The 21,713-nt window shown below is 36.5% G+C and overlaps 3 protein-coding genes across 8 annotated transcripts in view; 2 read left to right on the top strand and 1 right to left on the bottom strand.

Annotated features, from left to right (window-relative positions):
• The window catches only part of Stacl (SH3 and cysteine-rich domain-containing protein), a 76,547-nt gene extending 65,632 nt beyond the window's left edge, over positions 1-10,915 (top strand). For 2 of the 4 annotated variants that reach the window (XM_033342550.2, XM_076625580.1), the window contains 8 exons: positions 1,109-1,263; positions 1,464-1,514; positions 1,917-2,188; positions 4,556-4,705; positions 9,237-9,413; positions 9,566-9,815; positions 10,205-10,388; positions 10,769-10,915. In XM_033342550.2, the coding sequence (XP_033198441.1) occupies positions 1,109-1,263; positions 1,464-1,514; positions 1,917-2,188; positions 4,556-4,705; positions 9,237-9,413; positions 9,566-9,815; positions 10,205-10,388; positions 10,769-10,915 (1,386 nt within the window). The remainder of the gene's footprint in view (positions 1-1,108; positions 1,264-1,463; positions 1,515-1,916; positions 2,189-4,555; positions 4,706-9,236; positions 9,414-9,565; positions 9,816-10,204; positions 10,389-10,768) is intronic. The other 2 variants (XM_033342553.2, XM_076625581.1) reach the window with 2 other exon arrangements.
• A 149-nt stretch (positions 10,916-11,064) lies between these two features.
• LOC117161203 (uncharacterized) lies at positions 11,065-15,384 on the top strand. Its single transcript, XM_033342562.2, has 2 exons — positions 11,065-11,640; positions 15,000-15,384. Exons 1-2 carry the CDS (start codon positions 11,153-11,155, stop codon positions 15,145-15,147), a joined length of 636 nt encoding a protein of 211 aa, XP_033198453.2. The 5' UTR covers positions 11,065-11,152; the 3' UTR covers positions 15,148-15,384.
• A 290-nt stretch (positions 15,385-15,674) lies between these two features.
• Positions 15,675-20,035, bottom strand: Idgf4 (Imaginal disc growth factor 4). 3 transcript variants are annotated; one of them, XM_033342557.2, is made up of 6 exons: positions 19,897-20,035; positions 18,966-19,101; positions 18,189-18,442; positions 17,550-17,853; positions 16,691-16,853; positions 15,675-16,487 (listed from the first exon to the last, which is right to left on the bottom strand). In XM_033342557.2, exons 2-6 carry the CDS (start codon positions 19,084-19,086, stop codon positions 16,007-16,009), a joined length of 1,323 nt encoding a protein of 440 aa, XP_033198448.1. In that variant the 5' UTR covers positions 19,087-19,101; positions 19,897-20,035; the 3' UTR covers positions 15,675-16,006. The 3 variants fall into 3 exon arrangements, with proteins under 3 accessions (XP_033198448.1, XP_076481702.1, XP_076481701.1); XM_076625587.1 differs by having other exon boundaries at positions 15,675-16,469; positions 19,897-20,034; XM_076625586.1 differs by lacking the exon at positions 19,897-20,035 and adding an exon at positions 19,761-19,782.
• Between the last annotated feature and the right edge of the window lie 1,678 nt (positions 20,036-21,713).

Raw genomic sequence — 21,713 nt, 5'->3', positions numbered from 1 at the left:
AATAATTGGAAAATAAGTTGGTACATGTGTGTTACGATAAGCAATAATCAGGTGTCCTCGATAGAATCCAATTAATAGCGGGCAGAGCCGTTGCATTAAAACGGTTCTGGCTTCCTCTTTCGTTGGATATCTATTTACCAGACGGTCGTGCACGAGTTGTTTGCCGACTCGTGCAGAAACTCGACTATTTCCATTGTCATCGCACTGTCATACCATAGGAAACAGAACTTTCTGAAAAGTTTTCCGATATCCCTGTGTTCAATGGCACAATAACAAGACTTCTATCGTTCGGTTTATATCTTTCATTATTGCCACAGGTTTGAAACGAAGTGGTAGAGGTAAATTGAAAAGAGTTGCTTTAAAGAAACACAATTTTCTATTATTTCGTTACTATATTTGTTAGGATAGAAAATAACTGTCCACTGAATTAATGGGAAAAATTTAAAGAAAAAAATTCGCTGAATATATTATATTTACAATGTAGAAAATATTAGTTTGATTTATTGGAAAAATACTTGTACGTTATCTAGCGAGCTATTGCAAGAATCTAAAAAAGATTCTAAAAGTCATAAATCAGATTAAAGAAATATAATTTTTTAGTTATTTCGTTAATTAGAAATGAAAGATTGGAAAGATGAGTTTTAAAAAAAATTTGTCTACTTTGAGGTTCTAGAAAATATTTCTTAAGGTATACAAGATACAAAAATGATCTTTGTCCGCATATTTTTAATTTTGATTACTTTTCATTACTGCAATTTAAAAAGGAACTAGAAAGTCTCAAGAAATACGACTTAGAAGCGCAGGAATCAATTTTTCCACTGAAGCATCAGAGCGTCAAAGTTCCAAGAAACACTGTGACCATTTTCTTTCTTCGTTAGATTATATCGTTTCCCATTCTAAAAAGGTATCTAATTCGTTAATGGAAGTTAATTAGTGTAATTACTTAATTCCATAATGGCGTCGGTGATCATTTCAAAAATAATTGCAAAAGAGGTAAAGGGAGATCGTTAGGGAATTTTCAAGTACTAGGGGAAAATTGGATTCTGTTAAAAAATGGTCCAAGTCTGCCAGAGCAGATATTATATGTGACGTTCGTTTCAATTTGCAGAAGGAGCTGTTCGGGGCTGGAGAAGCCGGCCAACCGGATGGGGTGAGCAGCCGGAAGATGTCGAATGGCTCGACCGGAAGTACCAAGCACAAATGGTTGAAAGCGTTCAAGAGTTTGAAAACCAGCTCCCCGACGACTCCGCCATCAACCGACAAGTCAGTAACTATTCGATGAAAATGGACTTTAAACGACGAATGCTTCGAATATCTCCTTCCTTCTCGCCTATTTTATTTTTTGTTTTCATTGGTTTCTTCTTTTTTCTTTTTTTTTTTTTTAGATAACATGTTTTGTTAAAGTGTGTTGGTTGTGTTTGAATAACCAAAATTGTTGTTTTGTCAATGCTTCACTAACACAGAGGGAAACAGGCGATGTACCATGCTGTTTCTACAGTCGTCGCCATGTCTAGGTGAGTTTGTCACTAGAAAGTCACTAGATATTCGTTCAACTTGGTTAATGATTAATTCAACAACGAGGTAAATTTGTTTCCTGCTCTTTCATTAACATATATATATCTTATAACATATTAGCAATACAATTTTTAATAATTTTACAAAGAAATTGTATTGAAGATATATTCCTTTATTTGGTGATAATGATATACACCATTTGGTCCGTTCTTTTAAATCATAGTACTCTACAAAATTCCAGAAATTTCCTAAAACCTTCTTATATTTCTACGCATCTGACAAATCTTCCTTAAAGATACCATTAACAAGATAAACACGCTACATTAAATATATGACACATGAAATATACAAAACAGAAGAAGAAGGTTGAAGAAGCAATTACAAAGTGCAACTTGTTTCAGGAAAAGTTTGGAGTCCGAGGGAGGTCACTCTTGGCGCGAGTACACTTATCGAAAAATCACTCCCTGCGATGCGTGTGGCCAGGTGTTACGTGGCCATAGCCGCCAGGGCGTCAGGTGTCGTGGCTGCAAAGCAAACGCTCACACCGACTGCATCAACCTGGTGCAGCCCGTCATGTGTCCGAGCCTGGCGCCTAAAAAGAGCGGAGGGATTCCCCTTCTTCGTCGACAGAAGACTCAGACTCAAGTGGACGACACCGCGGCCGCAGAGTACAGTAAGTACTCGCCAGTTTGAGAATGTGATTGTGTCAAAATTGATTTTCTTATCCCCTTTCTCTCTCTCTCTCTCTCTCTCTTTCTTTCTTTCTCTCTCGTTGTCGCGGATGATCGATGCTCTAAGAAATGAGACGAATCTATTCTTAACCGAATCTTTGACACCCTCAGAAGTAGCAAGTTTATCTTCGACCAATTTGATGACAATCTCGCTATGACACCAAGTCTATGCCCTGTGGTTCGTCATTTTCATATTGGAAATTTGAGGCAGATTCCTTTGTATTAGGGCGAAAGGTTTGCAGGAGGAAAGAAAATTGAACTGCAGGGATGAGGGAGATGATCGATCCGGGATTGGAGCCAGCCGGATGAAACAGATTGCGTGAAATTGATGAATCACTATACTGAAATTTAAGCCTGATGGCCTGGAATTTAATTCTGGATCAATCTCGGTGCTGCAGTTCGACATGCCAGCTTGTTCGAAAGTTTAGTTTCTCACTTTGGGATTCTAATTGGTAAAATAAATTGCTGGATCCAAAGTACCAGAGTCAGAATAGTTTGTGCATGGACAGTTTCATTAGATAAGAGTATCGATCGATCCATAAACTGAAACAAAGAAAAAGATGCGAAAGGAAACGAAGGATCAAATTTTTCACCAAGCTCTGCTCCTCATCTTCTCACCTTGATCGAATTCCCTGAACGCGATTCATCGACATGCGAGGCACGGAAAGGCTCAGAGATCATGGTATGCATCACAGCCCATCGCGATTAACAAATTAATCGGATCATTCACCCTTCAACCTTCTTTCTTCCTCTTCGCGTCCCTTGATCGCCTGAACAGGCTACAAGAAAAAGGAAAAACTCTTTCTCTATGGTGTAACTCGGTGTCGTTCAGAGTCACTGAAGCTGAAAAGTCGATCGCTCGGAGACTCTTTAAGTTCCATTAGCTGCCAGCTAAGATGGAAGCTTTCAGGTTAGAGAAGTAGTCTTAAAAATGAATTAGGGAAGGTTCTGGTAGGTTTTTCATATGATTTCACATAAAATGATATATTTGTTTAAATTAGTTTCCTTCTTAACACTGTGACAACTGGAGAGGCGACACCAGTGCCATATTAGTGTCAATTACTAGCACACACGATATACATATTTATCTGTTAATGCAGTCAGTCAGTTAAATAGGTAGTTGTTATTTATTATTTAGATTTGGGAAGGATTGCTTCTCAAGGGCTTGCATCTAATTTTAGATAGGAATCGTATCTTTAGTTACGTTGTTTTATCTTAAACAACATGACAAATGACGATGCAACACTAGTGTCATATATGTCAACTGTTGGTATACATAACATTAGTCTGTTCAATTATTTGTTATTTATTATCATATGTATATTTATTACTCGTTTTGTTTAGCAAATATTCAGAGTCACTGAATCTTCCTATAAATACAAGAAAAACCATATTTTTTAATTCTTGATACGAAGAACACTGAGCGTAGTGTTGAAACGATGGATTTGTTTGAAAGGTGTCAAAAATTATTGGGAGATTCCCTGGCTTAATCTCCTGTTAAGCGATCGCTTGTTACGTGCTCTTAATCCTTTCAACCTGATTTACTTCAATTGACGTCACTGTCAACCCATCCTCCGAACGATCGATGCCAATTTTGTTATCCGCTGTGCAGCCAGTAATGTTGCAAATTGACTTTGAATGATTTCAACCTGAATTATGCCACTGATGGAGATAGATTCTGGCTGCCCTTTAAATCTCCTATTTCCTACGATCTCCGCTGAATTCTTTTCCAATTTCTAAGTGTAAATTTCTTCTTCGATAATGGGCTTTCTATTGTTCGGTACATGAAACTGGACGAATGTGGTCGGTGGCTCTGAACAAATGACACTAAAACACACTATCAGTGTACAATAATAAAGTTCAACTCTTGATGAGAAGTATGGCTACCATGAACAGGTGTCTTTAAAATTGACCAATCTTACTGTTCTAAGTACTCGCTCCTGCTATCTGTAGCTCCTTCTTCTTAACAGCTTCTCAATTCTATACAAAAAGATACTATTTCCATTTTACTAAATATCTAAACAAATACAACAAACTCCATTATATATTAATAAGCAAAACTATTCATACAGCAAGTAAATAAATATAATAAATTAAATTACAACTAATTAATAAGTTAGAAAGGACCAACTAAAGACACTTGTTGCCCAAGGAGCGTCTGCTTCGAGTCATAAAGTTGAGGGCAAAGGAAAGGAAAGTGAACCAAGCAAAAAAAAAAAAAAAAAAGAAAATAAAAGTACTGAAAAGAAAGCACCTCGTGTGATGTCTCTCTGCTTTTGCATTGCTATCTGTCTATCTCGTGTGAGCAGACGTGGACGCCATATACCAGGTGCTGAAGCAGGCAGGCGAGATCCGTGGAAACTCGACAAACTCACCACCTACGCCTCCCACAGCAGATCATCCTCCAGCACCTTCGTCAGCGAGGGCTTCCTCCCACCCTTGTTCCTCGTCCACCTCTGGTAAGGCACAGCACCAATTCCTCTTGACCTTGAAGCAGAGCCTCCCTATAGGAAAAGTATAATTCCTCTGTTTCTTGAAATCTGTGACTGGAGTGCTCTTCAGGTGCATTCTACTGTGCAAAGATAATTGCTGACAAATTACTCAAGTTGTTGAAGCTTGGTCGACCCATTGAATCGTAGATTCTGAAAGTTTCTGGTAACGTAGAGGAAATTTATGGGTATGTGAGAGCGTAGGAGTTAGAAATGAGTCAGATAGCTGAAAGAAGTAAATACTCCCATTTAGAACATTTATTGTATGTGTTAGAGTAGTTGATGTAGTTTTATGCTATAAAGTATATTAGAGAAATCACTGTATGTTAGACTAAAGTTATTCTATTTCATATCATGCTTAATTTATTACAAACTGAAATGGAAAAAATGTTTAAAAATAGAAACAAAAACAAAATTCCTTTCCAGTATTCAGTACAGTATTCTGCTAACTTCAATCCATTTCACTTAAGAGAGTCTTATAAAGGTTTCTTCCTTCTTGAGGTCTTCGTTAAATGTCAAGTATATGCTGCTTCCTCTGAGAGAAGATCTGAAGTAAAACTTGGCACCTGTGCCAAGAGAAAAATGTATTAAAAGTACTTCGAACATGAGGGAAGCTATTGATTTCAGTTAAAGTTCAGCAAATATATTTTATATGAAAGCATTAGATGATTAAGAAGAGTAAGATGCAATCCTGAAGCGACTTCATCAAGTTTATGCATCTGCTAGAGCAACCTCTGCTTCAAGGTGGCACTTTACCCTGTTCTCTCTTTTTATTCTTTTAATCAACAGAAATATACTCTTCTTTAGGGACATGACTCGTAACTTTTGCCTCTTTTTTCTTTTTATCTATCCAGTATTTTCTCTGTCTCTCTTTCTACTTCTTCCCCTGCTTCATCTTCATTCTTCCTCGTTACACGCGCGCCATCTGTACTGTTTTTATCGTACTATTCGGGATTCCCCGCATGCACTGATGGATCTAGCCCATCGTCATCACTTTTCCGAGATCATCGACTTTGCGTTACGGATTTTTCAATCTCTCGATTTTTTAACTGAAATACTTTTGGAATTTTGTAAAAATCGTGAAAGCTTTTAAAATAGATAAATTGTTGTTGGTGTTACCTCAATGATAATTACAGTGTGAATATTTTTTAAAAATTTATCATTTTCTATAAACGTGAAAGAATTTTTCGCAAATATTTTTGTTATTTTATCATCGTGCAATGTGTCCTACGTGAATTTTCGTCGATCGTTTATCTTGGAAAAAAATTGGGGAAAGAAGGATCGCTTTAAGAGTTCTCGATAAGGCGGGAAGTTTAAGTTTCACCACGAGGCCTCCTACGGACGAAGAGAGAAACGTTTGCCCGCTTTCTGTCCCCCAACTTCAAGTAACGAAGAAATCACAAACAGACGATCTTCGATTCTTGAACGAGTAACTTTGACAGTTCCATTAAAAAAATAAAAACAAAAAATAACTAATCCGATCAAAAGTCCCAAATCGCTTGAAATGTCCCCAAAGGAACAGCAGTCATTATCGCTAATTCCCTAGTCTCCGAAATCGCAAACGTAACGTAATAATCGACTTTAGCGTCAATGTTAAAAAAAACTAACCAATTTCATCATGGAGCCTAAACGCGCAATTTCAATCGATTCCATGGCGAAACAAACAAATCATCTAAGGGAGAAAGAGGTGAAATCTTCAAATATCGCGGTAACAGATAGGGAAAGCACCGATAACGGCGCCACTAGCGCTGGACGGGGAAATCCCACGGAATTGCACCTACTAACGACTAAAACCAGCCTCGAAAGTGAGACTAAATTAAACAGTGCTTGTACTAAGAGAGAAAGAGCTACAATTGGAGTGGAAAGCGCGTGAGAAAACATATCAAGGCGAAATCATCTCGGAATCGTTGCAATTCCATTGACCAGGACGGGGCAGCGGTGGATCAATGTCGGGAACCAGACCATTCGGGCAGCCACTGGTGTTGATGACCCAAGAGAAACCTTCGACCTCTTCGCAAAGGACACCCGAACGTTCTTACCATGGCTCCAACAAAAAACGATGACCTTTGAACTGGACGCGCGTCGCTTAAGCGATCTGCGTTTCGAAAAAAATGGATTTAAAGCTTCTAGGAACTGAAATCTAGCGACTCGTGATCTATAATTACTAGTTGTGGACTGTGGAGTAGGTTTTAGATGGTGAAACGCTCGTGAACGGGCTGAAAACGTGGAATTGCTAGGGTATGGGGATGGAATTGCGATTGTGAAAATCCAATGGGTGAAATTGATATGTGCGGTTCTCGTTTATATATCGTGACGTGATACGTGTACGTGTTACTCGCTGGAATTGCTGAAGTTGCGCGGCATTGAAATATACAACTTCGAAGTATAAATCGATTGGTTTCAATTTTGTGTGAAATTAGAGAGGCAGTTTGAAATTGTCGAGGAATCGAAGGTGAAATTGCTCGATCCTGTTTCAAGGAAAGCGAATATCGATCGACTTTTATGTATACAATTTTGTTTTTCCGAGTACCTTTGTTTACGCACGAATCGAAGAAGTTTGCTGGAATTGCGCTAAAGTGAACGAACGTTGGAATTGCGTACAAAGTTCTCTTCACTTAACTTATACAACTTGTTTGCGCCTAAACTTTTTCCGTGTAAGGACCGGAACAACGTTTGGAATTGACAATATGTAGAGTATAAAATTGTAAATTTATTGTTCATCCATTCAACCAGCATTTGACGAAGGAGTTGATCATTTATTTCTGCGAACCCACCCACAGTCGCTCTTTTCCGTAGAATTGCAAGATTGGAAAGGTGGAATTGCTAATGCAAATTTCCCCGATTCAATAGTGAACAATTTTTTATTTGAGTATCGTTGAAAAAGTAGTTGTAAATGAGAAATATTTTGAATTGCTGAATGGTATTGTTTAATTTTCTCGTTATAGAAACTTACAAACACTTTTTATTTTCGCCCAGTTTAAGTATGTAAGATATTTATTCCTAAATTCAGCATGACCAAATAGCAGAAAAATCCCTATATTGGCGCCAATTATTCGCAGAATTTTTATCGTTTACGTACAGGTTGTGTCAAAAAAGACCGCGCCGTAAAGGTAAGGACTCACTACAAGATTACTTCAGAGCAATTTCCAATCACTTAAGTAACTATTATCGCAATTAGCCTAGTTCCCTTTGAAGATCAAAATGATTAACACGATTGTCGAATCTGGGATTGTTTTGTCACGAAATTCGAAAAAAAACTACAACGAAAAAAAAAATGTATAATTATTCGAATCCGAGTTATTAAACATTATTCCGCATTTTAATTTCCCAGCTTTCTTTCTCTAAGAGATTATCTCCTCAGAGAGAAAATCGAAAAGTACGAATCTTGAAAGTATGGTGAAAATGTACACAAAAGTAGGGGAAGAACGGACATGAAGTAGGAAGTATTGCGCGAAAAAAACGAACTCGAAGTCAATGAAAAAGAAGAAAAATTAGTACAAGGGAGAAATCATGTAAATATTGTAAATAAAAATGTTCTCTCCTGCGATTTCCTATGCTTTCACTTCTTGATGCGCGAGTCGTGTCCCATTTTTTTTTCTTTTGCCTTTTTTACCTTTTTTTATCATTTTTGTTTTATTTTTTATATAAAATTATTTTCTGTGTTAAAAAGTATCGTATACTAGTTAAGTTTATCGCCTGGTGAGAGAAATACTTTCTTTGTGTGCATTCGTAATGTTACCGTATATCTATATGGTGTTCCTGTCTCGTTGTATGTGTTGATTTCCGGTCTCGACGTTGACGCCAAATGAGTACATTTGTCAGAATGAAAATGTATGGAAACCTGTTGTCTCTATTGGGAATTGATCAAAAATTACGAGCCTCCACTTGCATATCTATGTGTACGTGTGCATATTGCAATTTTCTTGCACGCATATATCGACGTGTGGATTCGAATTTTGTTGAAAATCGTGTATTGTCCACTTTTTCGTTCTACACTGCTAACTGAATTTCCTTAAAAAATCTGAGATTCTGAAATTTCTTTCTTTTTTTTTTATAATTTTCTTTCGCCTTGGTTTACTTTACTTTACCTTTTATTATTTTTCCGAAATTAACACTTTCGTGAGAAAAAGAGATTGTCTCTGAATCGTAGAAACTTGTCAAGCTTGCTCTATCTCTACCTAAACTCCGTTTAATTTAAGAAAAAAAGCCGGGAGCTTTTCGCTGTAACGATACATCATTACAGCGAGCTTCGATGACAGATATAACCTCAAAAAGCGAGAAGAGTAGGTAGGTACATCTTGCTGACAAGATGTTCGTGTTTCTTCCTGCAAGCAAACTCTCTCTAACTTCTCTCTATTCTAACTATCCGCTTATAAACTAGAAAAAAGAAACGAGAAACAGAATGGAAAAATAACACTGCTTTGTAAAATGGCGTCAATGTCGAGCTACGAGCTAACCTCAAAGGCTAACTTGCTATGATCGCTCATTATGGAACATGAAGCGCCGCATAGTCCACAACGTAGACGCGAGAGACTGAACCTAAGGATGAAGAGTCTCAGCTTGGATTCTCCGGAGGGCACCGCTCACGTTCGACATCGTCCACGTGATTACTATACCGGCGGCCAAAGAGAGTCCACGCCACCCAGACATTCTGACAGTGGAAGCATCAACAGATTATGTGAGTATTGATCAATTACTGGATTTCCTTGATAGAAGAGATATGGCGAGATCATGAAATTAGTCAGACTTGAAAGTATAGCGCAGAGCTGGAGATAATTAGTCTCGAAAAGGTTAAAAATATCATTCATGGTTTGAACGACTCGATTGCAGCGCCATGTAGTCCAGGCCAGGGCCACAGCGTCCACAAGCACATTAGGGGGGCCATCAGGATGTCCAGCATGGAGCTGCCAGATGAAAATGAAAAATCGTACTCATCGGCGAGCACCTCTCCTTGCCCCTCGCCGCACACTAACAATCAGAATCACGTGAATCCACCTGGAAAACGTGTTCTACCTCCTAATAATTTATATGTGGTGCTGTACAACTTCGAGGCGCGACATCGGGACGAGTTGGACTTGAAGTAATCATTCAATGATAATCACTCAGTTAATAGACCGCGGTTACTTATACGTTTCTATGTACTGGAGAATTTCGCCTACTAAATACCATCACGAATACTATACTTTGTATACCTTATATAATCGAAGATTGTTTAAAAGTTACATAGGAATTACATAGAATAAGAATTTAAAAAATTAAAATAATTTGAGCGAGACCTGAGTTAGGACATAGAAAAGTAACTAGGATTGTTCAATCTGCTGTCTATTCGTCTTAGGGACTCTTTTCAATCTTTGAATTATTTTCATTCGTTTGCCTCTTGCTTAAGATGCGAGGATAGCAAATTGAACTGGGAAAAGAACAGGCCTCTTTGACGTGTCTACTAATAGTTGAAACCTAATCGTTTCGCAGAGCTGGCTACAAAGTGACAGTAATTGATAAATCAGAGAAGGACTGGTGGAAAGGGAAGTGTTTGGGAGGCCGAGTGGGTTACTTCCCCAGTGCATACGTTATGCGAGTGGAGTCTGGGCAGAAGACGCTTCAGGTCACTCGCAACTTACAATTAACTGACCAGATTACCCTACTACGTGACCAGGTATTCCTTTTATATATTATAAGGCACACAATTATGCGCAAAGTAACCTTCACATTATTGTAATCCTTATTATTTTATTGTCAATCCTTTGTATACTTTTGTTTCAATGAGAACGAACCAAATCCGAGCCAAGATCCTTTTTAACAACTACAATACTACATGTACTACGATAGCCCTAGGTATTTCAAAGTCTAGGGTCCTTCTCCTATTATGCACATACACGTCATGTTTTCCAAGTCAAATCCTACAATTTTATTCGCCCATTAATTGATAGGAATCTTGCCTTTGTCATGATGTATCATATGTTAAATACATGCACTTGATAATCCACCATAATACTGTATCATCAACGCAATCTATTTATGCGAACTCTTCCCTAGATCGTGATTCAGGTTGGCGAGGAGGTAGATGGCGTAGCGATGGTTCGTTGCGCCGCGGACGTGAGATCAGCGGACCACACGGGCAAAGAGGGCGAGGTGCTGTACAGGGAAACTCTGTGCCCCTTGAAGTATCTTCAGGAGGTGTGACAACAGCCTCGCCAACCAGGCGAGCGCCAGAATCGCGCGAACCTTCGCGAACGATTCTCCGCTTCAGCACGACGTAACGCGGTCGAGAAATACTACGATTGCCTACAGTGTGCCGAACAGTGTCGCCACGTGACCACTGTTGCCAACAACAACAATCCCAGCATCACTGCGATCAACAACAATAACCTAAAACTAGTGAAAAGCACGAAGAACAACAGTCTGGTCGCAAAAAGCACTATGGGCAATTATCGAGTGACCAATTCCATAAACTCTTCATCACTGAAGGAGAACGCTAAGATATTGGCTCGTTTGGACGAGACCAGAGTTCTCAAGAACACCAAAACCAGCAATTTAGCCAGGTCGACGAAGACCCAGCCGTTGCCTCTGACCCCAGCCAAGAAGAGATCTTCCCTGGCTCGTCCAGTTCGAGTTCACGACTCCTTCGCTCAACCTAGAAAGCTGTTGCCTATGAACTATGCCTTCCAGACCTTACAGAAGGCCAGCGAGTCCACGTACGAAGAGGACGACTACAAGGAGACCGGCTGGCCTATCCGGCTGAGACTCGAGCAGATGCTCGAGCTGACTTTGCCGCAGACCAAGAAGAGGCCGAAGAAGAAGACGCCGATGATGCTGATGAAGCAGCAGCAGACCAGTAGACATGCGTGCAAAGACACGGAGAGGCTGCTGCGCGTACTCAGCGTGAACAATGTGGACCAAGATACTAGGTACAATGTCACACGGTGTTCTGTCATGTAGAGACACGCGTTAAGGGATTGTTGGAATGAAGTTGAAGAGATTGGTGCTTGTTGGAGGAGCTTTCTAGAAGATGGAGCCCCACAGTTATGAGAAGAAAAGGTCCTGCAACACGATCTGGACCGTTCCTTTTTTCTTTTTTTTTTCTTTTTCTTATATAGGAAGGCTCCGCTAGGTAGGACAAAATTAATTGGTAATTTTAAAACATTCGGGGCGTATAGTTGGTTTTCGATGAATAAACAATCGTCGTATAATGAATAAACAATTGAAATTTATTCGAAAAAGGTAGGCTCTCCTCCCGAGCACGGGTTTAATATCGAAGCTCGATTCGATTTCCAAGATGATGGCCACGCAGATGCGTGACCAGTCACGTGATATGTATTTCGCTAATAATAAGGAAGTTCTTCGTTCAGTGTGACTCGTGTCTTAGTACTATTAATCGCTTGTTGAGTTTGATAAAATCACCGAAAATCGGGGAGATCGGTATTTATATCGTTTTTAATGTAGACAGTTCGCATAAGCATAACGAAAAAAAAAAAAAAAAAAATGATATTCGAGAACTATGATCGGTCTTCTCCCTACAAAGATGATTGTAATCATTTATTTATGCATTTATATCACGTGTCGTTTTCATTCATTATCGTTGTTATTGTTTTGTTCTTTTTTTTACTAATTTTTCACTAACGTGTTTAAATTGTTCGTTGTCTTTTTTGTCTTGGTGAGATTTCTGTTCGGTTAAATATTTCTAACGTGATGGATATTTTTAGAAAGCTTTGCATATCGTGCAATAGTTATGATAATCGAGAAATATATTTAAGTAAGAAATTAGCTGGTGAAGAAATATATTGTTGATAAGTGGAATCGTAACAGAAACGCTTGATTAATTAATATTTGAAAAAATTCAAGAAAAATCGAATATCATTGGAAATCAAGTAACTGGCAGAGTGTGAAACTAATAGAACCAATAGGGGTCCTTTTTCAGTAGCTGGTCGCAGAAATTCCCAAATTTCATCTTCTGCATCATAATAAAAATTCTTTGTCAAATTCTTTATCATGGTCATTAACAGAATTCGTGAAAAAAAAATATTTTTTTTATCAAATCTATAAGCAAAGAAAATTTTCTTTGCTTAATGTAGATTGTTTATGCCATTTAAAAAGAATCCAGTTTAGACAAATATTTTATAGATGAATGAATTTTTGTTAATTTTTATATTTTATGATTTATGGAACAATCTCACTACACCATTGAGCCGAATTAAAAATCGCAATCGAAAATTCTAACATCTACACGCTTGTACTTTACGACTAATTCCGTCCCCAAGAAACATTCAAACTGATAAAAATTCTGGATTTTATTTATTCTATACTTGCGTGAAATTCTAAAAAATAATTCACACCTCTCCCCCCCCCCTTTTCTTTCTATAGCAACGATATCAATCGACAAAAATCGTTGATAATTATTTTGTTGAAATTGTAAAAACAGTAGAATACTAACTGATTAAATTTATGGAACGTTTGAGAGAGATTATTATGCAGGGAAATGTTATCGACATTCGTCACTGTATTTAATAATGCGATATTTTATCCAAAGAGTTGACCAATTGCGTGATCTGCATTTACTGGATATGCATTTATTATTACAGGTTGTTTCAGAAGATACGTAACGCGCCATTTAAATGTGAATAAATAATAAAAGCAGAATTTGAACAGAATTTAAATCGAAAAATTTAATTTTACCTGACATTAAACAAAATTTAAGTAAAGTGATACAGATCATAGTTAAAGGTTTCAAAGTAGAATACTGAACAAATTTGGAAACTTTTAAGAGACAACATGGCGCCATTTCGTTGACTAATAATGTATCTTCAGAGACAATATCGTTATCTGTAGAACAATATCGTTGAGTCTAAGAAATATATGAACGTTAAAGATTTTCATTCCACTATTCATAAATGGAACATTGAAAAGGTTATTTAACAAATAAATGAAAATTAATTTCTGGTAAAAAGAAGAAAAAAATTTCGCGAAATTTGTGAGGTTATCGTCGATCAGTTGAAAAAAGAAATCAACAGATACATCATCCCCGGTATAATAAAACGTAAGGAATAGAATGTGACGAGTCTCCTTGTTGCTGCTTCTTAGTTTCTTAATGACACAAACACAAAAGTTGCATTTCCAAGAAATAATTTTTTCAAAGAATATCGAAGCACCAAAGAGCATTTTGGATAACAAACGTTTCACACAGTATTCACGCATAGAAGAAAGTTATGTCAGAGAGTTCCGCATACTTATTTTTTCACTGTCCGACCTCATGGTGAGCTGAATCTAGTCACAGATATGCTTTCAGCAACGTAATCTCGTCGAGTGTGCCCTGTTCCTGCTTAGAGAATCCTTCTCGACTGTCCTCGATCACGTCGAGCTCGTTGAGAAGACAACGAAAATCACTTTAAAGTGAATTATTGATAGCTACAAATTTTATTTGATCTGAAAAATTCATGAGTTCCAGAAATTTTCAGTTTTTTCTATCTTTTTCCCAGATATATCTTAGATTTTCATGGAGTTAGGAATTTTCTATTTTTTTCATTTCATTTCAAATGACAATTTTCCTCCACGAAATTTTCAGATTATCGAAATCCAGGGAAAATCTGCGAGATACTGAATCTAGAAATTTCTAGGATTCGATCTGAGAGCTCAAGGGATTGTAGCCTAATACACTACCCATTGCACTACCCAGATCTTTACGTACTAACTTCGTTCTTGTCCATTTTACCTATATCAATTATGTTGTTTTCGTATTAATTTAGTTCCATATTGATTTCAAAATCCAATTTTGAAAAAGGATTTTCTAATCTTACGTACGGGCTCGAATTAACACTTCACGAGGACCGAAGTCAGAGTAGATTAGGATTAAGTATCAGGGATAACCGTTGTGTTATTGTACGTTGTAACGCTACGTATATTATATTTCATTATATTATATGCCGTAATGTAACGAGTGCCCTAACCCTGTTAAACTGTATATCGAATTATTAACTGTACCATAGAGTGTAAGCTATTCCAACTACCACGCCCAGTATTTTCTAAGTATTACGATTATGCTGCAGGATGTGTTCGTGTTGTTGCAACAACTGCTTCTGATTTGTCGTTCCTTTAAAGCGATTTTCCATAACCCCAAAAAGAAAGATATGATTTCACAAAAATGATAATTACACATTTTATATTAACAAAAATATATATTTTACCTTGTGTGTTGTTAAAGAAATCACAAAAATTATTATGAAGTAAATTGTTCCCTCTCAACCTTGGTATTAATGAAATTATCTCGATTTAGCGGAACGACAAACTGGATCGCAGGAACCAAATGGAACAAAGATGTCTACGACACCGCGTTCGCTGTACCAACCGTTTCTGCACGAATGTTTTTGGTGAAGCGCTGTGGGTTCGAACGAAGCACGAATATGATTTCTGTTCGACAATAACGTCGAGCTAATATGGAGGATGCAAAACTACGAATGTACAAGAGATTTCAGGAACGTTTCGTTTCTACGTATGAGAGTGGCTACGAATTAGCTGTGTCTCGTGTGCCATAACTCCTAACATTTGATATATTTATCGAGTCTAGTCCATTTACAATGAAACCTTTCGTACACACCCGAGCAAATGTGTTTATCCGAATTCATAGACTGCACGAAATATATATATATATATTATATCTATATATACATGCACGTTTCATAAATCTCTACCTTGTCGACCGATCAAGATGTTGTGTTGGTTTCTAGCACTATGGTAATTAGTAACTATGGCTAGAATGGCGCCATGTGAATGTTAATATAAATCAGTCCTCCTACAGATTTATGGAAATTCCTTGCAACCTACTGTATGAAGCTAAGAAGTTTGAAGTTACTGAACTTTTCTATAAATATAAACTATATTTGGTTCATTTCTAGCGAAAATAGCTGATCACTAATAAAGATTAGCTTGAAATTAGTCAATAGGCATAGTGTTAATGTGACAACTAAGAATTTGGCGAAAGGAAGAACTAATCGCCAAACTGTTTCATCTTTATTCTCGATACAACACTTCTGATACAGCACTTTTTTCAAATACTTAACATATCACGAAAAACTAGAGCTACGCGAAGAATATAAAAAACACGAAGCAAATGCGTGAAAATCATTGGTCATTTAGAATCGAAATTTCAAAAAGATTGAGAAATACATTTTTTAGGCACGGCCTTAATCAAAAAACAGATCTAACACAACTTATACTTCAGCTGTGCCAAAATTGGCCACCTTCGACTCTTTCAATGTCCATCGAATAGTCTTTAATAACTTCTTACAGCTTGTATTTGGCGCCTCTGACAATAGGGTACTTGTCTCCGGTGCAGACACCACGGAAATCGTCCAAGGACAAATCGTAGATAAGAACACCACCCAAACCTTTCGCCTTGGCGTAGGCAGCCTTATTGCCAGCTGTGTCAGGATCCTCATAACCGACCCAAATTCCGTCATTTCCAGTGTTCTCATTGTAAGATTGGAAGGCATAGCCGCCATATTTCTTGGATGGATCACCAACACGTCTCAAACGACCCACAGCGGATTCTGTCAGCCTGGAGCACACCTCAGCGTACGAGAGAAGTCCTGGCGTGTTTGTGTGTGGTCCTTCGGCTCCCGGACCCTCGGCGACTATAGGTGGTACCCCTGATATTTGACTGTCAGACGTGAGCTTCCATGTCCTGGCGTATGTTGGGATTCCCACGACTATTTTCGAGCCTGGAGTACCGTTTTCGAGCCAGTACCTTGCAACAGAATCAATACTTTACGGATATTTTAAAATTGTGCTACGTAAATGGAGATTCTAGAGCATTTTGGGGATTGGAACGCTTGAAAGCCAGGGAGTCCCCTTGAATTGAAGGGAAATTGATTTTTGATTAAATTAATGGCACAATAAATTTCTGACGATTTGGGATTTTTAATAGTTGACGGCAGAGGATAAGCATAGCTTACAGAAGTTCCTCACCTGGTTGTGGCATCAACGTTGTCTTGGGGGACACGTCCATAACTCTCATAAATGGGTGCTGGATAATCCCCTTCTTGTGGATTACGTTCTGGCGTTTTTTGATCGAAAGTGAACAGGTGCACGGCATCGATGTTGGGTGCCAGCAATCTCGCGTCATAATAAACTGCAAGATATTAAATATAATAAGATAGAATCCACAAGACCTTTGAAGAAAAATCACAAAAATATTACAGAACTAAAAAATATTTCTTTATTTTGAGATATCCAAATTTAGTGCTTATTTTTGCGTGGAAATTTATACACAAAAGTTAAAAATATTAAAACTTCGAACTTATTCAAACACGTGTTTGATAACTGCAGCAGTTTGATTCTCTACATAAGAATTAAAATCAGTTGAAATTTTCTGATAAATGTAACGAGTAGGTGTCTAATAATTATGGCCTACAGTGTATGTTATTTGCAATCAATTTTACCAACACAGAGGTGTGTGGAAACACGTTACAGGTCCCACAAGTTACCAGATTCCCTAGGTTCAATATTTAGAGAACGTGACGCTGGCCAGTTACACGCACAGCCACAGATAAGGCAAGATTGGTCGCGGCAGCACGTTCTTAATTTCGAAGCAAACAGACTACGTGATTTCTATTAATTTTTCGTCCCTATTTCCTCGTCACATCTGGATACTAATATCATATTCAATATACCTATCATCCAAATCTTTAATCTCACCTGATTGCAAACTCGCTATATCGCCACCTTTGATTAAGAAAATTCGTTCATAACAATCCCATGTTATGAGGGATTTTAAGAAGTCAAAGAAGTAACAGAGTAAAGAAGTGAAAATGGAGTCTGAACTTACTACTACTGTTAACATGAGGAATTACAGCAATAGTTAGGGCCTTCATTCTTGGTCTGAGTTGAGCTTTCAGGTCACGGACCAAGATGGTAAAGCCATCACGATGCTCCTGCTCCTTGTCATCTTTGAATTTACCATAACCAAAGGTCTTCTTCAAGCCATGCCAGATTGATCCAAATGTACCACGTTCTTTCTTGACTTTCACAGGTGGGAATTGCCAAGCCAGGTCAATTCCATCAAAGTCATAATCATTGAGAAGACGGTTGATTGAGTTAATGAACTTGGACCTTGATTCTGCCGTCTCAGTCTACAGCAATGTTAAGTTGTCTTTTTAACTTAGATTCAGTTTGAGTTGTAATGAAAGTCAAATCTGGAGTATTTAGAACTTTGTGTCATCTTATAGCAGAAAAGAAAAATATGCAATGTTTAATAATAATTTCAATATTATTTAATTTTCAATTTCCAAATGAAATTGTATTTAATACTATAAAGAAACTTACATTGTTTGTCAACATAGTCTAGATCTAAGGTATTTATAGGAAAAAATTGCAATAAAGGATGGTACAGCTCTTTGAAGTGAATCAATCAAAATAATAAGAAAAAATAATAACAAAATAAAAACAAAAACAAAATAATACTTACAACAACAAGATACTTGTGAGTGTCATCCTCAGGATCAGCATTACCACCAATGCTAAGGTAGATCTTCAGATCTGGGAAGCCTTTCTTCAATTGTGTGGCGAGTTTGTAGTAAGAATATCCAACTCCAGTGTCCAAAGTTGGATTCAAAGGAACAACTTCTAATGTCTCTGCATTAATTCCTGCAAACCCATAGATCAAATGTGTGCACAGGGATAGAGCTGATCGAACATCATCCAACTGGAACTTTCCTGGCCCTGAAATATATCACAATAAATTACAATAAGTATCAAAAATACAACTATTGATGCTATGTAAGAGTAGGATTATTTTTAATTAATTGACAATGATCAAAATAATTAATATAATATATAAATCGTTATTCATTTAATAAGCATTAGGTGAATGAATAATAATTGATAATCTTTCTATTATATTATCTAATCTGATAATGATTAATAGTCATTAATTTCTAATCTATAATTACTAATTGATTGATTACTAAAATCAATAAACGATTAACAGTTATGATATTAATCATCACTAAAAATATATCAGTTATATTAAATAAAACAATGATGATTGCTCTAGCATTATAGAACGTTTAATTGGACTATAGTAATTGTTGATACTTTTAGTTTGAAATATTCAACATGAAAACTACTAATCAATTTCAACATCTCAATAGGCAAACTTCGTATTTCTCAGATTATAATTTCAAATTTTAATTAATCGAGCAAATTGATAGGTTGTTTGATAGAATAACGAAAGAAATTTTACCCTGTCGATCGAAAGCCGTGCTGTTCCAATAGCACACAACTTTGTTGTGCTCATGTGTGTCAACACTGAGCGCCGGTTGGGCGCAGAATACCGCAATAGCGGCGAAAATTAGCACTTTCATTTTCACAGACTGGTTCTACGGAAATTAACATACAGTAAAATTAGCATGTAGAAAATAAGATCTGCTCCCAAGAAATATTGCATTATATTTCTATATTTATAGTTTAATATTATATTTCTATATTTATATATTTAATAAGTATCCCACAAAAGTTTAATATAAATGAATGATAACATTATGTTTGCAATAAAGAAGATAAAAAGTTGAAGAAGAAATTATTAAAAAATATTGAATTACAGCTCTCCGTGAAAACTGAAAAACAAAACAGCAACTACGTATATCAAACATTTATACAAATTTAAAGGAAAAATCTACTTAAGCAAAGGAGTAAAATTACGAAAAGAAAAATGTCTATTATAATTTCTATTAACAGATTCTCCTTTTCTTAGCCATTGACAGTTCCTATATGCCATACTACGCGTCGGCAACCATAAATTCAAATACACCTATTATCCTTCCAAAAAGATGATTGAAAACTATCTGACAGTAGTTTAAAACTTTAGGTTACAAATATAAAGAAAATGGCACTAAATATTACCAAAATATTAAGAAAAAGATTCAGGCATATTGCACATTGGCAATCGATATATTCTCAACTAATACCGAAAATATACAAATAGAGGTCACATAATTTTCAATCGCACAATCTAAAGTTTCACTTTTAAGGACGAAACCTGAAGAAATTGCCACCGTATAAAATTAAAGGTGGCCCCAATAAAAACTCCAAGGTCGGACGTACTTTTTTCCAACGAAAAGATAAAACAAAAACTGTCTATAGAAACTTAAAAGGCTGAACGAAAGACGTCTTACCTTTTTGAAAGGAAGAAACGGACTGTCGTGGCGATTTCTTCGTCAGGGACTTTGATACCTTGCACAGTTCCATTGACTGAGGTGGTGGGGATGTTGGATCTCTTACGTCAGCGAAACGATCTTTCAGAAACCGTTTCTTCATGAGTGTTGACATATTCGTTCAGCCGAGAAATCAAGGCCATGGAGGGGACCAAAATGTTTCTCGGAACTTCGGTAGCGAATGCGCACCAGATAATCGGATCGATTCGAGGATTCGAGGAATTGGTGGCATGATCTCGCGGGTTTGTTGTTAGATCAGAGGCGATTTTTTCCATTATTTTAATTTTGAGGAATTAGGGAACTTTAATGGGGTGTTTTTGATCACTCGGTATATAGATTGTTATTCGGTAGTTTTGTTTTTTAATCGTTGGCAATAAGAAAATTCTTTTTTATTTTTACTTCTACAATAGTGAGACAGAAATGAAAAACGTGATTAAAGAGGAGAAGATTTTCATTCGGTAATTTGATGTATTTGGAGGTTAATAGATTGGGAATTGGTAGAGTAGGACATTAATAGATAAAAGAAATTTTAATTTAAATTGGTTTTAGAAGGAAATCTGAATTTCTTATATATTTCTCGATATCAAATATTTTCTTTGCCATATTTCTGTAAGACAGAGGATTCTTATTATGAAAATATTTTACACATATTATTTGCTGTGAATTGATGGTCTAGATATAAGTGAACAAATTTTGTTTTGATTTTGATTGACTTAGAGAGGGAGTTGGAATTTTGGAGATTTTTGGATGCCAAATTTACTTCCTTTAAGTGTCCATCTTTAATTTTCTTTAAGTTTGTTTGTAAGTTTTGAGTTGTTTTTATTCACTAGTCTCGTTTAAAAAGAAAGAGGAAGAGAGAAGCGATAAAAGAGGGAAGTGATGTTACATAAATTGACAGTTTACATGATTAATAATATTTTATTGCAACATTGACTAATTCAGGAAGAATGTTGATATTAAAAATATTTTGATAACAAATCTTGTTTTTAGCGTTATTTTATGGATTATGTATAGAAATTTAGGATGTATAGAAATTCGTTTAGCGAAAAGGGGAAGAAAAAAAGGAAAGAAAAAAAGAGGGATATAAACTGAAGAAATCTTCACACATTAAATTTGACATGTTGAGAGAAAAGGAACATTTAATGTTTCTTCTATACTGAATAGAACTAAAGCTAATTTCAAAAATAAAATTAAAAGAAGCAATGTTGCAAACTTCTTATTTTTCATTTATTTCCGATTATAACTGGTTGCCACCTAACAAATAAAAATATAATAGTTAAAAACGAGGAGCAAAATGAAAACAAATTGAAACAATTTATACGATGGAAAATCACGATGAGATATTTTTAATGGGGCATGGATATTCTCAAATAAGTAAACAGATTATAAGAAGTGAGTTATAATTTCCCTTCTTCGTTGTTTATCTAATGTGTTATTTTACCAAGCACGAACTATCTGCTGAAATGAGTAACAGCCAGTTAATTTACTGAATCTCAGATGTAGCGGTGTCGCAACCTTTCACTCGGGTTATCGTGTTAACGTAGATCTCGTTTACTCCCAATACTTGCGTTTCTATCTTCTAGTAAACAACTCGTGTGTGCTAGTCGTCTACTAGTTAGTTAAAAACTATTATTTTGAAAATAATTCTTTCCTGGTAATACAGGATACTACAAATAATAGGAAACATAACTCAAAAGGAAGGCAAGAGAAAAAAATAAAAAGAAGTAATTTAAGAAATAACGATGATCACTCATAGCGAAGATGAAGTGTCGTTATTT

Source organism: Bombus vancouverensis, chromosome 16 (genome assembly GCF_051014615.1).
Source record: "Bombus vancouverensis nearcticus chromosome 16, iyBomVanc1_principal, whole genome shotgun sequence".
NCBI classification, from domain to species: Eukaryota; Metazoa; Arthropoda; class Insecta; order Hymenoptera; family Apidae; genus Bombus; species Bombus vancouverensis.
Note: the sequence above shows the minus strand (reverse complement) of the source record. Positions and strands in the feature narration are given on the sequence as shown.